We start from the raw sequence: 16,893 nt of genomic DNA, 5'->3' as shown, positions 1-16,893 counted from the left end.
GTGACATCAACTGATGGGTGGGAGGACAGGGTTCAATGCTGTGTTGGATGCAGGTGCCAGTTTCCAGCCAAAGCAGCAACATTTAACCCCCTCTCAACAGCTGATGAGTACGGGTTAAATCCTTCTCAGTTTGTCTGTGCACCCCCATTCCCAGCAGGGAAGAGGCATGTACAGACAAACAAAGCCTGTAAAATGCAGACTTCTTTCTCCCCACCGCCCATAGCAATTCTCAAAGCGATGAGCTTAGGACTAGTAACACCTCTTGTTCTGCATTTCCCAATTGCCCACCAACCAGCTGGATTTGGGGCACTTGGTAACCCCACACAAAGGATTTTGACAGGTGGGCAGGACAACCCACCTGTCAAACATGTTGTGTCATAATCATGCCATGTGACTAACAGGTGGAAGGCCCCACCCACCTGCCAAATTTGGTGCATGACATTGATCCTGATAAGGACCCCTACTTTAAAGGTTGCAAAAGAAAAAGAAGAAATTCAGTAGGTAAAACTCACAGTTTCCCCCTACATCTTCCCCTTTTTTTCGAAGGCTCTCCTGTGCCTTCAAAAACTGCCCATGAGAAATTCGCTGCCTCAGAGAAATTTCCTCCACTCTCACAAACCATGCCTCTTAAGCTATTTTTACTCTTCTGTTATTTTTCCCTTGTTTACTTTTACAACTATCTTCTAACCTCTTGGATTGTTCATTAATGACCTAGAATTAGGAGTGAGCAGTGAAGTGGCCAAGTTTGCTGACGACACTAAATTGTTCAGGGTTGTTAAAACAACAAGGGATTGCAAAGAGCTTCAAAAAGACCTCTCCAAACTGAGTGAATGGGTGGGAAAATGGCAAATGCAATTCAATATAAAGTGTAAAATTATGCATATTGGAGCAAAAAATCTGAATTTCACATATACGCTCATGGGGTCTGAACTGGCGGTGACCGACCAGGAGAGAGACCTCGGGGTTGTAGTGGACAGCACAATGAAAATGTCGACCCAGTGTGCGGCAGCTGAGAAAAAGGCAAATTCCATGCTAGCGATAATTAGGAAAGGTATTGAAAATAAAACAGCCGATATCATAATGCCATTGTATAAATCTATGGTGCGGCCGCATTTGGAATACTGTGTACAGTTCTGGTCGCCTCATCTCAAAAAGGATATTATAGAGTTGGGAAAGGTTCAGAGGAGGGCAACTAGAATGATCAAGGGGATGGAGCAACTCCCTTACGAGGAAAGGTGGCAGCATTTGGGGCTTTTTAGTTTAGAGAAAAGGCGGGTCAGAGGAGACATGATAGAAGTGTATAAAATTATGCATGGCATTGAGAAAGTGGATAGAGAAAAGTTCTTCTCCCTCTCTCATAATACAAGAACTCGGGGACATTCAAAGAAGCTGAATGTTGGAAGATTCAGGACAGACAAAAGGAAGTACTTCTTTACTCAGCGCATAGTTAAACTATGGAATTTGCTCCCACAAGATGCAGTAATGGCCACCAGCTTGGATGGCTTTAAAAGAAGATTAGACAAATTCATGGAGGACAGGGCTATCAATGGCTACTAGCCATGATGGCTGTGCTCTGCCACCCTAGTCAGAGGCAGCATGCTTCTGAAAACCAGTTGCCGGAAGCCTCAGGAGGGGAGAGTGTTCTTGCACTCAGGTCCTGCTTGCGGGCTTCCCCCAGGCACCTGGTTGGCCACTGTGAGAACAGGATGCTGGACTAGATGGGCCACTGGCCTGATCCAGCAGGCTCTTCTTATGTTCTTATGTTCTTATATTTATGTTTTACGTCTATACGTTATGGTTTTAAGTCCTTTCCAGGGGACTTCTTGTTATTGGGCATCATATAAATGTTGCAAACAAATAGATAATAAAATAAAAGTTTAATCTTTAAGGTATTGCATTAACTCAGCATTGTTTACAAAAACCCTGTACAACAGGTCAGTGTTATCCCCTTCTTGCAGACAGCGGGCAAGCCCTGATCTTCAGTTCCTTTCCCTCCAAATGTCTCTGCTCAGTGTAAATATTGGCCTGCTTTCCCATATAGATGCCACCACCAGCTTGTCAGCTTTGTTGTGTCAGTAATTATTTCCCCCCTTTCCCTTTTCATTCAATGTCATTTATTTAATAAGCAGATGAGTTTAGTATTGAGGCTTTTACTTGGCCTTGGTCCGTGGTTTACTTTCATGCTGTTGTTTGATCTGGCTTGTAATACATTGAAATTTAGAGGTGAATAATTTCACCCTTTGGTTCTAGTTGGCTTTGGGAAAGTTTAGTGTTCTTTATGATCCTCCCGCAGACACCAGATTTTCAAAAATGCAGAGATGCTTGTTCAGTCCTCCTGTTTTTACATTTTTGACATACTCCAGACACTCTCTCTTAATAACCACATGCCTTTGCTGTCCTGATTTGGCGCATTGGTGTTAAACTTTAAAAGGCATTCCCGGCTGAACCTAGACACCATGATGAGATGTAAAGGCCTCGTCTCTCAAGCCTAGCTCTCACTCAGCTGTGTCTGGGCTGTTCTTGCCCTCAATGAAAATGAAGTTCGTGTATGTTGGGCCTAGGCCGTTTAGTGTTTTATAGGCAATTATATCTAAGTTCCTGTTGGCTTGGAGTCATTTTCTTATGAGGTAAAATTTGGTAGCAGAACAGTCCTATTGATGCAGCTTCTTCATTTCATATTATTTTAAATAGAGGCACTGGAGTTTACCTAGGTGAAGTGTGGTTACAACTTAAGCACTCTAGACCTGAGTCCAAAGAAAGTCATATTTACATTTCATTTAAAGCAGAGGCGGGGAACCTTTTTCAGCTCAAGGACCCTCAGAAACAACCTTCTGGGAGCTGCATGCTGTTGGCAGATGGGGCCAGAGACAAAAGTGGATAGAATAATGCATGTGACTCAGATTTCTATGCACATCTCCATGTCCACATCTTTCCATCCAGCCTGACAAGCAAGAGGCATTATCACAGTTCAAGAATGCATTCCAATCAAAAGCTCTTGAGGAGGGTGTGGAACAGGGCCAGTAAGAGGTGTGGTCTAGGGAGGGGCTGTGGCCTGCACAAAGTCCCAAGGGCTGGATAGAGAGGCCTGGTGGCCCACATTCAGGCCCCAGATAAGAGGCTCCCTCCCTCCTAGGCTTGCCAGGTCTCTGGCAATCTGCTGGAGAGTCCGGCAAAAGGGGGCCGTGTCCGGCCTCCGGCTATACTTCAATTTAAAAGGTGGATCTCCGGCTTTTTATTGGCCCCCTCAGCCACGCATGCGTGATTTACCACGCATACGTTGGGCTGCGGCTGGCCGACTTCCGCTCTTTACAATTTCAGGCAGGCAGGCCGCAGGCAGGACTTGAGCAGCCGACACAGTGAGGGAGGGACTCCTCCAGCAGCAGCCCCTGCCCGCTCCCGCCACCACCCACAGAGAGAACATACAGGTGGCCGGGGCCCGGGCGTGTGAGGATGATCTGATGGCCCATGGGTGGGTGGAGGCGAGCGGTGGCAGCAGCGGAGGCTAGGCTGGGCCGGCCTGGCTCCGTCTTTCTTAGCCCCGGCCGGCCCGGAGCCAGTTCCCCACCCTGGGGCTCAGGCTGCTGAAGTCTCTGGTGGGGGGGGGAATCGCGGCCGCAGCCACAGCCACTGCCGTGGGTGGACTGAGGCGAGTGGTGGGGTGGCAGTGGAGCCCAGGCTGGGCCGGCTCCCTCTTAGCCCCGGCCAAGACGGGGGCCGGGGCCCATCCCATGCGGCTTGCGGCCTGCCTGGCAGCCTCAGCGCAGGAGCCGTGGAGGGCAGGCCGGGGCGGCTCCTCCTCCTTAGTCCAGCCGGTTCGGAGGTAGGCTGACCGGCCCACTTCTGGTACGTCTGTTAAGGAAGCGTGCTGAAAGGCTTTGAGGGCCTGTTTGGATGTCACACTCTCGCACCTGCAACTCTTTAACTTAATCTCAGGTGCTTGAAGCGCTGTTTATTGAAATAACTTTGCACATGCTCGGCGATACTGTCTTTACTTCATTTCTGGGCTGAGCCGTGGTGGTGAAAGCATGTTTCTTGGGGTATTACTGTGCTTGACCCTTGCCTTAAACTAAAATTGGGGATTTGTTAGCTCGGGGCTGCCTCCATACAAATACATGGGCCATAAGAAGAGTAGAGTTAAGGGCAGAAAGGATTTGTTTCTGCAGGACTCCTGTGTTCTTCTCTCCTCTTTGTGTTACTGTGTGTTTTTAAGTGCTTCCATCCTCCAGGGACTTAATTATTTCTTGCCAGGTTAGATTTAAATCTGGCTGTAGAATTCCCCACTTTAGCTTCATATCTGAATTCATGTATTAAACTTTGCAAGACAGTCTATAGTCTGTGTTTTCTTCTCCCCTTCTTTTTTTTAAAAAAAGCTTTCTGTTATCTGTTGCTGTCTGCAAACCCTGAATGATGACAGCATGTGTACTACCAGCTGTCAGATGTTCAATATTATCAAAACAGAAAGAAACTGGCCTGTTTGAAAGCTGCACTTTTATAGAGCCATAATTTTATTAGAGCAATATGGCTTTGGCAACATTCCCCCACCCCTTTTTTTCTTATTTTTTAATTGCGGTTTCTACATACTTTAACCATAAAAAAGTAAATTGAACGATCTTTTTCTGGTCTAAAGTTAATTGTTGGCGAGTTAAAAGTACATCTTTAAGTCTGCAGGCTAGCACATAGGATGACATACACCTCAATCCTCTCCACTTTTATTCAAAAGTAGTTGTTACATATGGTTACAACCTTAGTATTGGGCATTGTAATAAAACATCCCAAAACATGATGATACACTGCTTCTTGAACAATTTGTTCATTGACCAGGGAAGGAAGGAGTCAGTTTACTTACCTGCCATGTGATCCCACTGAGTTTCACCATACTCCAAACTAGGTGGAATCCATGTTAAATGAAGAGTAATGTTGAGTTCAGCTTCAGCATCCCCCACCATGGTCAATGTATGTGCCCTACTTTTGTCTCTTGCATGATGTAGTTCCAAAAGTCTCAGAAGGTAGACTTGTTTAGACAACTATACTGGTTAATTGTGAGACTGACACTACTATAAAAGCTGTCAAATGCTCATTGTTGATAAACCATATTCAATTTCTTTAGTAATTTTTGTCTAATAATAACTTTTGCTTATAAATTGTTTTAAATTTTTTAAATTGTGTTTTAAATTGTTTTTAAAAGATGTGTTTTAAATTTGTATATTTGTTTTTAATGTTTTTAGTTACTGTAAACCTCCCAGAGAGCTTCGGCTGTTGATGGACTTTTTGATGAACTTTGCCTGGTTAAAAAGTTTGTGCCTGAGGTCAGAACATCTGATCTTCCTCTGGATGAGAAATGGGTGCAGTTGCTAAAGAGCATCAGATCAAGAATTCTGGTGAAGGTTGTCAGTGCAGTGTTTGCCATCCCAGTAAGCAATGCTTTCGTGGAGAGAGCGTTTTCAGTAATGGGCAATGTATGGACTGACAACAGGAACCGTATGTTACCTTCCCTTGTTAAAGCAGAGCTTTGTGTCAAATTAAACTTTGGCATGAACTGTGCTGAGTTTTTTAAATATGTGAAGGAAGAACAAAGGTTGCTTAAAGCTTGTGTTTCAAATGAGAAGTACAAATTCTAAACTCAGCCTGTTTAGTTATTTAACACCAGTTCCTACAGTGAAAGCACCTTGTTCATTCTTTCTGTTTTTCTTTTATAAAGAGTAATACTGTTTATAATGTTTATAATGGTTGAAAACATCCCTTGGATGTCATCCACTTCTCTTTTGTAAGAGAGATAAATGTCTAAAACCAGCTGCAATTTCATTGTTTCAGTGGGTCTCTACTCTAGTTGGGACTAGATTGATTGGTGATGTAACCTGCCTTTGTTCTCTTAAAGATAGTGTTTGTTAATAAAAAAATTGTTTGTAACCTGGTGCTATTGGTTTTATTTCTGTCACATTTTTACCTTTACCTTAATACTAGAGGTAATTGTATAATTGTATAATTGTGATTGCCAACTGCTTGCCTAGAATGCCCTCCCTTGTCCTTAACATGGCTGCAACCGTATCTACTCAGAAGTAAGTCCTATTTAGTTCAGATCTTGTAAGTTCAGGTCTGTGGCTTCCTTTATGGAATCAATCCATCTCTTGTTTGGCCTTCCTCTTTTTGTACTCCCTTCTGTTTTTCCCAGCATTATTGTCTTTTCTAGTGAATCGTGTCTTCTCATTATGTGTCCAAAGTATGATAACCTCAGTTTCATCATTTTAGCTTCTAGTGATAGTTCTGGTTTAATTTGTTCTGACACCCAATTATTTGTCTGTTTTGCCTAGAATGTCCTCCCTTGTCCTTAACATGGCTGCAACCGTATCTACTCAGAAGTAAGTCCTATTGAGTTCTATGGGGCTTAGTTCCTTAATAAGCATGTTTACAGTTGCTGCCTTCAGGGGCATCTATCTGTGCTCCCATCTAACATCTCTGCAACACTAAACTCCTTTCTTCCAATAATGGCCAAGTCTGAGGGCACGTAAACCCTTCTTGCCAGAAGCAAGTAAACTAGAAGGCATCAGAACTGCACCTCCCAAGAAATGTCCCTAATGTCCTAGTAAGAGTTCTACCTAGAAGTTGAAGGGTTACGCTGACCCTTTGGTATGTGTTGCTGTGGTTGGTATGGTATTGCATTTAGGGAAGCATCACTGTCTTTTTTCATTTTCTGTTTGCATTTCATGTACCTTTGACCCTCCTCCCTTACATCCATAGAAGCAACAACAGTGGTTCCATGTGGTCAACTAAACCCCTAAAACCCATTGATGATGTGCCTTGTTGGTTGCATGATGGTTTGTTTTTTGCCCACTAATGGTAAAAGAGAATTCACATATTTGAAAGTGTGGCTGCAGTTGTTGTTCCCAAGCTGCTGCCTGTGAAGGTAGACCAAACCATGGGTGTTTTTTCTCTGTCAATTATTACTCACTGGAATTGGATTGGCTGTCCAAGTGAGTTTATAGCACCCCACAGAGTAGACAGAAAGGGTAGAGAATCTTCTTTCTCTTACACATTTCTCAGACCTCTTTCTGAAGTGAAGGGTCAAATCTGTAAAGAAGTTTGGAGCAGCCACATTACAAGATAAGGGCAGGGCATTCCAGGCAGGGGGTTGTCAACCCTGCTTGGATATGGATGTCTTTGCAGAGGATCCCTAGTCAAGCATTACTAACAGCACAATCCAAACTATCTACTCAAAATAAGTCCTGTTGAGTTCTATGGGGCTTAGTTCCTTAATAAGCATGTTTATAATTGCTGCCTTCAGGAGCATCCATCTGTGCTCCCATCTAACATCTCTGCAACACTAGGCTCCTTTCTTCCAATAATGGCCTGGCCTGAGGGCACGTAAACCCTTCTTGCCAGAAGCAAGGAAGCTAGATTAAATGTTCCCTAAAGGTGTTGAACTGTGACTTGGGAGACCAGGGTTCAAATCCCCACACACCCATGAAGCTCACTGGGTGACCTTGGGCCAGTCACTGCCTCTCAGACTCAGAGGAAGGCAATAGTAAACCACCTCTGTCTGAATACTGCTTACCATGAAGACCCTATCTGGGACCAACTTGAAGGCAGTCCATTTCCATTTTGCATCACCCTAAGCTTGTGAGAAAGAATGACCTTATTTTACACCCTATTTTAGGTAAGATTTCTATTTTAATCTCCAGAGAATTTTTTTTGAATGGCATGCTCCAAGCAACTGTGGTTGATACAATGTATCATGCTTAATGATATCACTAGGGCCCGCCCCGTGACATCACTAGGGCCCGCCCCGTGACGTCACTAGGGCCCGCCCCGTGACGTCACTAGGACCCGCCCCGTGATGTCACTAGGGCCCGCCCCGTGACGTCACTAGGGCCCGCCCCGTGACGTCACTAGGGCCCGCCCCGTGACGTCACTAGGGCCCGCCCCGTGACGTCACTAGGGCCCGCCCCGTGACGTCACTAGGGCCCGCCCCGTGACGTCACTAGGGCCCGCCCCGTGACGTCACTAGGGCCCGCCCCCATTTTCTCAGGTTTTTGGATGGCTCCGACCTGGCAACCCTACTCCCTCCCGACTTAAAGAAATAGGACTTGCATAGTATGAACAGGTGAAACAGTTGCATAGAAGAGCTACGTCCCCCTTTTTATGTGATGGGGGGATATTATGGGGCAGTGTTATTGCTGCTAAACAGGGCTGGGGACAGGGTGATGAGGTCAGGGCTGCAAGGTTGCACTGGCAGTTCCAAACCAGTACTTCTGACAGTACAACCACACAACCCCACCTCACTGCCACCCTGACCTTGCCCCATCCAGGTAAGCAGCAGTGACGCCAGTGTCAACTAGGGATGGGAGAGAAAGTCAGTTTGGTTCACATTTATGTTATGGAAATATGTATATATATGCGGAGATACTCAGCGTTCTGAGGTTCGTGTGCCAGTGTATGTATTTACCTGAGAAGCAGGCTTTTACCCTGCATTTAAATCAGTGAGACTTAAGAGTAAAATAAGAAAAGCTACTTTATTTATAGAAATACATAGTAGATAGGAAAGGCATACCTAGTTCTAACTAAGTTGGAGGTGCAATGCCCAGATGGGTATTGCCCTCATGTCTCAGGAGAGAGCAAAGACAAATATGTCTCCTCTCTCCTCGGACAGTCAAAGGAGACAAAAGAAGGAGGGACAGGGCAGCTTCCCTGACATATCAGTTCACAATGGAAAGAAGTTAGGTAGAGAAGAGCACAGGTAAGGGTAGGCAAGCCTAGCCAGCTGGAGGACCTGAACTCTATCTTCCTTCTGGAATACACACAAAAGAACCCAAACAGGAGTTGCGTTTGCCCCACTTCCAACAATTTAAAGCCAAATTTATCAAATTTGCACTTTCTGAAACAATATGAGAACCAAAACCCAGCCATCCTTCAAAATTTACACTTAGATGAATTTTGCGGTGCACTCCTCCAACTAAGCAATGTCTGCAAAAATACAGATATTAGGGGCGAGTGTGCATAAATATTAATATATTAGTGAAAACAGCATACAAAATGCATTATATTTAGATACATTGCTTGCAAAAATGTGTACATTAGTCAAAACTGCATACAAAACTGTGTTTATTAGGAGAAATTTGCACTGAAATGCCGAAGAATTTTCATGAGGATTTTTCTTTTTTCTTTTTCTTTTTTTTAAAAAAGCAGATTGCAGCCAAACTGAATTTAACACTGGAAAAAGGAGAAACTGAGAGAACTGAGACATTTTCCCATCCCTAGAACTGTCAGGAGGGCAGCTCCGCAGCTCCGTAGCCGTTCCACCATACATGCCACTACTGGTAATAAATACTGCTAGACTGGGCCTTGGGGATGAACCTTGCGGTGAGGTGGGAATGTGTGGTGGCTAAATTGCAAAGCCCCTTGCTATGTAACAGAGACATTCTTCTCTCACAGGGGGCTATCACACTACATGGGAATGCTACTGCTTGATAAGATTTCATCACCGTTCTGCTCACAGCATATGGATATGTAAAGAGCAGGAGAGTTAGCAGGGTGGGGGAGGGTAGAGAAAAAAATAAAAAGCTATATCTACCTAATTCACACTTCCCAAAACTGAAACGCAGCTGTCTTTCAAAATTCACATTTCTCCAAATTTTGTGATGCAGTTCCCCAACCTAATAATAGAAAAATGTGTATGTAAGGAGAAAGTGTGCATGAAAATGCATATATGAGTGAAAATGCCGTACAACAATGCACTGAGCTTGCAAAAATGTGTGTGTTGGGCAAAATTGCATAGAAAAATGTTTATATGAAGAGAAATGTGCACTAAAATACTGATGAATTTTCATGAGGACTGTTTTTGTTTTTTTAAAATCCAAACTGATGCAGAAATGTGGAGAAGTGAACCTAAGATTGGAAAAATGAGAAACTGAAATGGACCGATCAGTCCATACCTATTCCTGGGAGGAACAGCAGGAGCAGCGACAATTTACCTGTGTTGCGTTTCGTTTTTGGTTTCCCTCTCCTTGTTCAATTGGAAAGCCTTTGAGGCTTCCCAGGAGCTCTGCCCTGTGGCTTTGACATGACATCACTATTACCTTCTTCTTTAGCATTGATGCAATCAAGGGGATTTGGCTGCCGCAGGAAACAACATATTCCTTTGGCTCTTAATGGGGCTTAGCAGAGTTTCACTAACTTTACCAGAATGCCCAGGATCTCTCCCCAAAAGCTGGCATGCTGGACATCTAACACTACCCTGTCATTTGTCCTCTGCTGTAAGCTTATGCAGACTTGCAGCTGACTTGCGACCCTTGGAGAGTACAGTGCTTTTTATGTGTATATATCCTGCTACTTTCCATCCTCACTAATGGGCATAACAGAGCAATATGATTATGCTAGGAACATTGTATGTGAGCATGCCATTTATGCTGAAATTGCTACATTTGAGAGCCGTTGTGGTGTAGTGGTTAGTGTTGGATTAGGACCTGGGAGACCAGAGTTCAAATACCCACTCAGCCATGAAGCTCGCTGGTTGACCTTGGGCCAGTCACTATCTCTCAGCTTAACCTAACCTACTTCACAGGGTTGTTGTGAGGATAAAATGGAGAGGGAAGAGGAACATGTATGTCACCTTGAGCTCCTTGGAGGAGGGGTGGGATATAAATATAATAAATAAATAATTTTTAAAAATAATAGTCATGAAATAAAAGTAAATTGTAATTGATCATGAGTGTGTTTAAATTTTGTGCTGAAGATTGGAAACACACATTTCCAAACATAGTTTATTATTTTCAGCCTTTTGCAAAGTAAATAAGGCTACGATCAATTACAATTAAGTGCTGTCATGTATTTTTTTTTTAAATGTAGTCAGAAATCATTTTACTGTAAATTTAAAATTTGTTTAAAAAATAATAAACATGGTAGTGCGTTGGGACTGACCGCAAAGCTAGCAGTGAGAGCATGCTGAAGTGAAGAGGTGAGGCCATAGGCCTCAACTGCCTGAAACATTACCATACGCACCTGAACCACACATCTTCAAAAAGATGGAAGATCAGCGCTAAGATGATCTGCTATAGCTACACAGATTGTGCTGCTGTTCGCGTCCTAGTCTCCCACCAAAAAGTGGGATTGTTTCAACTCTCAAAAGAAATAGAAGCACAGGAGAAACACAGGAGAAAGATAATTTGTTGATGACACCATACAGATGCACTGTAAGATGTGAGTGAACAAAGAATGGTGATTCCAGAGACACCTAGTGGGGAAACACCCCAGGATAGTTACACTTGTGGTTGGAAGCTGGGCAGTAATAGCATTTAGTAGGAGTGCATCAGGTCACTTGCCTACGGGTACATAGTGCCCAAGGCAGAATCTCTGACAGATTGCTTCAGTCTCTTTGAAGTTCCTCTGAGTGCTGTACATAGTTATGCATTATAAGATCACCAGCCCTGTAGGTGTCTTCTCCTAGATTCCAAAAAATGTCTGCTTAGATTCATATAGTGGAAAGGGACCTCAAAGTTCATTTAGTCCAATCCAATGACCATGCAGGAAAACTGCTGCTAAAGCATCCCTAGTAGAGGTCATCCAGTCTCTGCTTTAATACCTCTAATGAAGGAGGGTCCACCACCTTCCAAGGCAGTCTGTTGCTCTTTTGAAAAGCTCATACCATTAAAAGTTCTCCCTTAGTCAAAATATTTTTTCTAATAAGTTGGACCCTATCCTCTTGACTCCAGAAAAAAAATTGGTCCCATCATCTATATCAGAGCAAGGTGGGGAACTTTAAGTCTGGGAGTCAAATGTGGCGCTCTAGGCCTCTCTGTCTGGGCCTTGGGACTTTCCCCAGGCCACACCCCTCACTGGCCCTGCTCCATGTCCTCCTTGAGTGCTTTTGCCTGGCTGGAATGTCTCCCTAAACTGTAGCTTGCCTAGACGGGAAATGGAGAAGTGTGGGGTGTGTATAGAAGCAACTGGCTTTTGCAAGGCTGGAATGTATTTTACTGTACACAGGTAAGAGTCCCATCCATGGTTCCACCTACTTTTACCTCTGGCCCAGTCCACCACTGGGGCCTCCAGAATGTTGCCCATGAGGGAATTCAGCCCACGATCTATATGAGAGCCTGTCAAATATTGTAAGGTATCTATCATATTGCCTCCTAATCACCTCCTCTCAGGATAAATATACCTAAATACTTCTACCTTTCATCATATGAATTGATCTTCAGGCCCCTCACCATCCTTGACACCCTCCTCTGGATCTATTCCAGAGTAAGGTGGATAAGAAGAGGACTGCTGGGTCAGGCCAAAGGCCCATCTGGTCCAGCACTCTGTTCTCAACAGTGGCCAACCAGATGCTCTCCCCATCTGTAATTCCCAGCAACTGGTATTCAGAGAAATACTGCTTCTGACAGTGGAAGTAGCTTGTAAGTACACAGAGAGGGCAGGTAGGTGGGTACCTCTGCCACCACTGCCAATAGCTTAACCAGCCAAGAGTCTTCAGACAACAAAGTGAGTGAGTGCACATTGGATGGCCAGAGCTTGTGAGTAGTAGCACATGCAGTTCATATGCTTGTTCTTGCCTGCCTGCCTGCTGAGCCAAAGAACACATGGTCCTGGTTCCTTCAGCACCTGACGTGTATGTGCGTGCTGTGCTGCTGCTGCTGTTGCCGCCGCCGCCGCCTCCGCCTCCTTGTCCCAAGGTGTGGCTACAATAATGGCTGGGTGCAGTACGCAGAGCTGTGAGGCTAGTGTGAGGACAGGGCCCAGCCACCACCTGAAACATCACTACACACACATCTTAACCACACCTCTTCAACAAGATGGAAGAGTGACACTAAAGGCCTGTTTACATGCCCAAAAAATCTGCATCTGATGCTTTTTGCAGATCATTTTAATTTGGACCATTTACTTGACGTTTTACCCAACGCGTGTGCATTCTACTGCTTTTGCATTTAACTCCGGATTAAATGGATGCGACAAAAACCCGAAATTGCTTTTAAAACTTGCACCTGCTTCTACCGTGTATTACCTTTTAAGTGCCTTTTCTGGCTGCGCAGTTTCTTCGCCTTTTTCTCCGCCCCTTTAACTGTCTCTGGGCGTCATTTTGTTTCCTGCGGTTGACGAAGCAACTTCCAGTTGCTCCTGCTTTCCTTTCTCCCATTTACTCCCGCTTCCCCCCCAATACATTTCCTCCCTGGCTTCTTTAAACAAAATCACATTCCCCACCCCTTCATCGAGGGTAGCAGGGCTGGAGCTCGTAAAATTCCTTCCTCGGAGCTGTGGTTTTGGTGCTGTTGTTTACGTCTAACGTGTGTGTGCGAGAGAGAGAGAGTGTGTGAGAAAGTGTGTGTGGAGGACCTCTTCTGCCTCGTAGCATCCCTCCGCTCTCCCCCAAAGCTGGATCTCTCCCCCCCCCTCGGGCTGATGCATGCGCCCTTTTCGTAGCCACGGTGAGAGGAGGCTGGCGAAGGCACTACTGGGGTAATTTATAAGCGCCCAAAAGCTCAGGGGAAAGGGGAGCTGCCTTGGCGTCTCATCCCAGCATCTGCTCCACTCACAGAGAGCGATAATATTAAACAGTCTGCTTCCTTTAGTAGCTGCTTTTAATGTCTCTCTAAAGATAATTGTTTGGGGTTTTTTTATGTTTCCCAGAACTCATGCTGAGGCTTGTCCCGGGGTGCCAAAGGCACACCAATCTCGCACAGGGACAGCCTAACAGCCACGGGTGGGAGTGATTCCCTTTCTTTCAAGGGCCTATTCCTTTGTTTAGGGAAACACCGCCCATTCCCCACCTCTGCAGTTAACATGCTAATGTGCGGGCGCAGCAACAAGGAAACACTGATAGCAATAAACGCACACGTGTGTGAATGCTACAAAGGCAGCCAATTTATTCATAGCGAGGGCGGAAGTATGTGAACTGTCAAAATCATGATGGAAAAAGCAGCATTTTTAATGTGGATCTTGGGTCCCATGTAAGCAAGCCCTAAGATGATCCACCACTATACCTACAGCGATTGTGCTGCTGTTCTGTTCCCTTCACCCCAAAAACTGGTGGGGTTATGTGAGTTCCCAAACTACACAGATGATAATTTGATTGTGATGTCCCACAGATGGGCTGTTTCCCTCACTCTAGAAGTAGAATGAGCAACGTGGCACCTCACTCTGCCACTCTGATCATCTGCTGTCTGAGTAAAGCACTTCATTTGGACTCATAATGGAGCTGTCCCTGCCTAATGTCAGTGAGTAGCTCTCTCTGTCCCTACCACTGCAAACATTATAATAATACATATAAGCAGATTTTAATGCTTTCCCACAAAATTCCTTTGCATACCAACCTCAGACAGTATTAATTCCCCACTTGAGTAACCAATTAACATTTAGGTTCCAAGCAGCTTCGTGTTTCTGTTTTATTAGCAGCACAAGATAAACAAAACACCTGAGAATTTGTGTTTGTTGAATAAGATGTGATCAGTCCTTTTGTGCTCTGTTTCTGCACAGAAAACATAGTTGCCTTAAACGCTAAAAGTTTCTGAGTCTAGATAAACATTTAATATCAGGCCATGGGGAGCATTTAAACATGACTTTAGTTTCCCAAAAGCAGCTCCTGTATGGCTGGGATTACATTTTAATGACTCAGCCTCAGTGTGAAGACTGTCAAGAGTGCTGAGAGTTGTTAGGAGACCACCGTTCACCTCACAGAGCTACAATCTTCTCAAAAGTGGTTTAGCAGTCAGTCCCTCTTCCCAGATAATTCTGGGAATTGTACCTCTGTGAGAGGACTAGGGGTCTCCTAACAACTCTCAGCACCCTTCACAAACTACACTTATCAGGATTCTTTGGGGGAAGCCATGGCTGTTTAAAGTGGAATAATAGTGGAATAAATGTATGGTGAGAATGTGGTCTTGATCTCGTGGGTCCTTCCTTCCGGACCATGTTGGCATTCCACTGGATGAGCAATATTTAAAGCAGGGGTGGGGAACATGTAGCCCTCTTTATGTTGTTGGACTCAAACTCTCATTAGCCCAGCCAGCAAGCCCAATGGTCAGTGATGATGAGAGCTGTAGTTCCACAACATCTGGAGGACCATAGGTTCCTCACTGTTGATTTAAAGGATAGTGTGGATGCAAACCTTAGCATGCTTACCAACAAGTGAGACTCAGTGAGACCAAGTAATTTATTTATTTATTTATTTATTAAATTTATATACCGCCCGACTAGCAATAGCTCTCTGGGCGGTGAACATAAAACAGCATAAAAATACAATAAACAACAAAACAATACTAAAATACAAGCAACAATCCAACACAATAAACATTTTTAAAATTAAATCAGTGTAACTTAAAATGCTTCAGAGAATAGGAAGGTTTTGACCTGGCGCCGGAAGGAGAGCAGAGTCGGCGCCAGGCGTACTTCCTCAGGGAGACTGTTCCATAGTTCGGGAGCCACCACTGAGAAGGCCCTAGATCTTGTCATCACCCTCCGGGCCTCCCTGTGAGTTGGAACCCGGAGGAGGGCCTTCGTAGCAGAACGTAGTGCACGGGCCGGTTCATATCGGAAGAGGCGTTCCGCAAGGTATCGTGGTCCCGCACCGTATAAGGCTTTATAGGTTAATACCAACACTTTGAATCTAGCCCGGAAACATATTGGCAACCAGTGCAAGCTGGCCAGAACAGGTGTTATATGCTCGGACCGCTTGGTCCTTGTCAGCAATCTGGCCGCCGCATTTTGCACTAGTTGTAGCTTCCGAACTGTCTTCAAAGGTAGCCCTACGTAAAGCGCATTACAGTAATCCAAACGTGAGGTTACCAGAGCATGTACCACTGATGTAAGGTCCTCTTTACTCAAATAGGGACGTAGCTGGGCTACCAACCGAAGTTGGTAAAATGCATTCCTAACCACCGAGGCTACTTGAGCCTCAAGTGAGAGGGAAGAGTCTAAAAAGACTCCCAGACTATGAACCCGGTCCTTTAGGGGGAGTGTAACCCCGTCCAGGACAGGGTATATATCCACCATCCGATCAGAGAACCCGTCCACCAACAGCATCTCAGTCTTGTCTGGATTGAGCTTCAGTTTGTTAACTCTCATCCAGTCCATTGTCGCGGCCAGGCAACGGTTCAGCAAATCGACAGCCTCACCTGAAGAAGATGAAAAGGAGAAGTAGAGCTGCGTGTCATCAGCATACTGATGACAACGCACTCCAAAACTCCTGATGACCTCTCCCAACGGCTTCATGTAGATATTAAAAAGCAGGGGGGACAAAACTGACCCCTGCGGGACCCCATATTGGAGAGCCCGCGGTGTTGAGCAATGTTCCCCAAGCACTACCTTCTGGAGACGACCCGCCAAGTAGGAGCGGAACCACTGCCAAGCAGTACCTCCAACTCCCAACTCCGCGAGCCTCTCCAGAAGGATACCATGGTCGATGGTATCAAAAGCCGCTGAGAGATCAAGGAGAATCAACAGAGTTACACTCCCTCTGTCTTTTTCCCGACATAGGTCATCGTACAGGGCGACCAAGGCTGTCTCAGTGCCAAAACCGGGCCTAAAACCCGATTGAAATGGATCTAGATAATCAGTTTCATCCAATAGCGCCTGGAGCTGGCCAGCAACCACCCGTTCCAAGACCTTGCCCAGGAATGGAACATTCGCCACTGGCCTGTAGCTGTTAAAATTGTCTGGGTCCAAGGAAGGCTTTTTCAGGAGTGGTCTCACCACTGCCTCTTTCAGACAGCCCAGGACCACTCCCTCTCGTAAAGAGGCATTTATCACTTCCTTGGCCCAGCTACCTGTTCCATTCCTACTAGTTTTTATCAGCCAGGAGGGGCAAGGATCCAGTACCGAAGTGGTTGCACGTACCTGTCCAAGCACCTTGTCCACGTCCTCGAGTTGAACCAACTGAAGCTCATCCAACAAAACAGGACAAGACTG

The 16,893-nt window shown here is 45.1% G+C and overlaps 1 protein-coding gene across 8 annotated transcripts in view; it reads left to right on the top strand.

The window, feature by feature from the left end:
* The window catches only part of GCM1 (glial cells missing transcription factor 1), a 45,111-nt gene that overhangs the window by 8,609 nt on the left and 19,609 nt on the right, over positions 1 to 16,893 (top strand). For 2 of the 8 annotated variants that reach the window (XM_061626241.1, XM_061626240.1), the window contains exons 2-3: positions 6,309 to 6,356; positions 9,181 to 9,311. In XM_061626241.1, the coding sequence (XP_061482225.1) occupies positions 9,300 to 9,311 (12 nt within the window). In that variant the 5' untranslated portion in view covers positions 6,309 to 6,356; positions 9,181 to 9,299. Of the gene's footprint in view, positions 1 to 3,385; positions 3,426 to 3,793; positions 3,844 to 5,206; positions 5,412 to 6,308; positions 6,357 to 9,177; positions 9,312 to 16,893 lie in introns of those variants that run through there. The other 6 variants (XM_061626239.1, XM_061626242.1, XM_061626238.1 and 3 more) reach the window with 6 other exon arrangements.

This window comes from Rhineura floridana, chromosome 4 (genome assembly GCF_030035675.1).
Source record: "Rhineura floridana isolate rRhiFlo1 chromosome 4, rRhiFlo1.hap2, whole genome shotgun sequence".
Lineage (NCBI taxonomy): Eukaryota > Metazoa > Chordata > Lepidosauria > Squamata > Rhineuridae > Rhineura > Rhineura floridana.
Note: the sequence above shows the minus strand (reverse complement) of the source record. Positions and strands in the feature narration are given on the sequence as shown.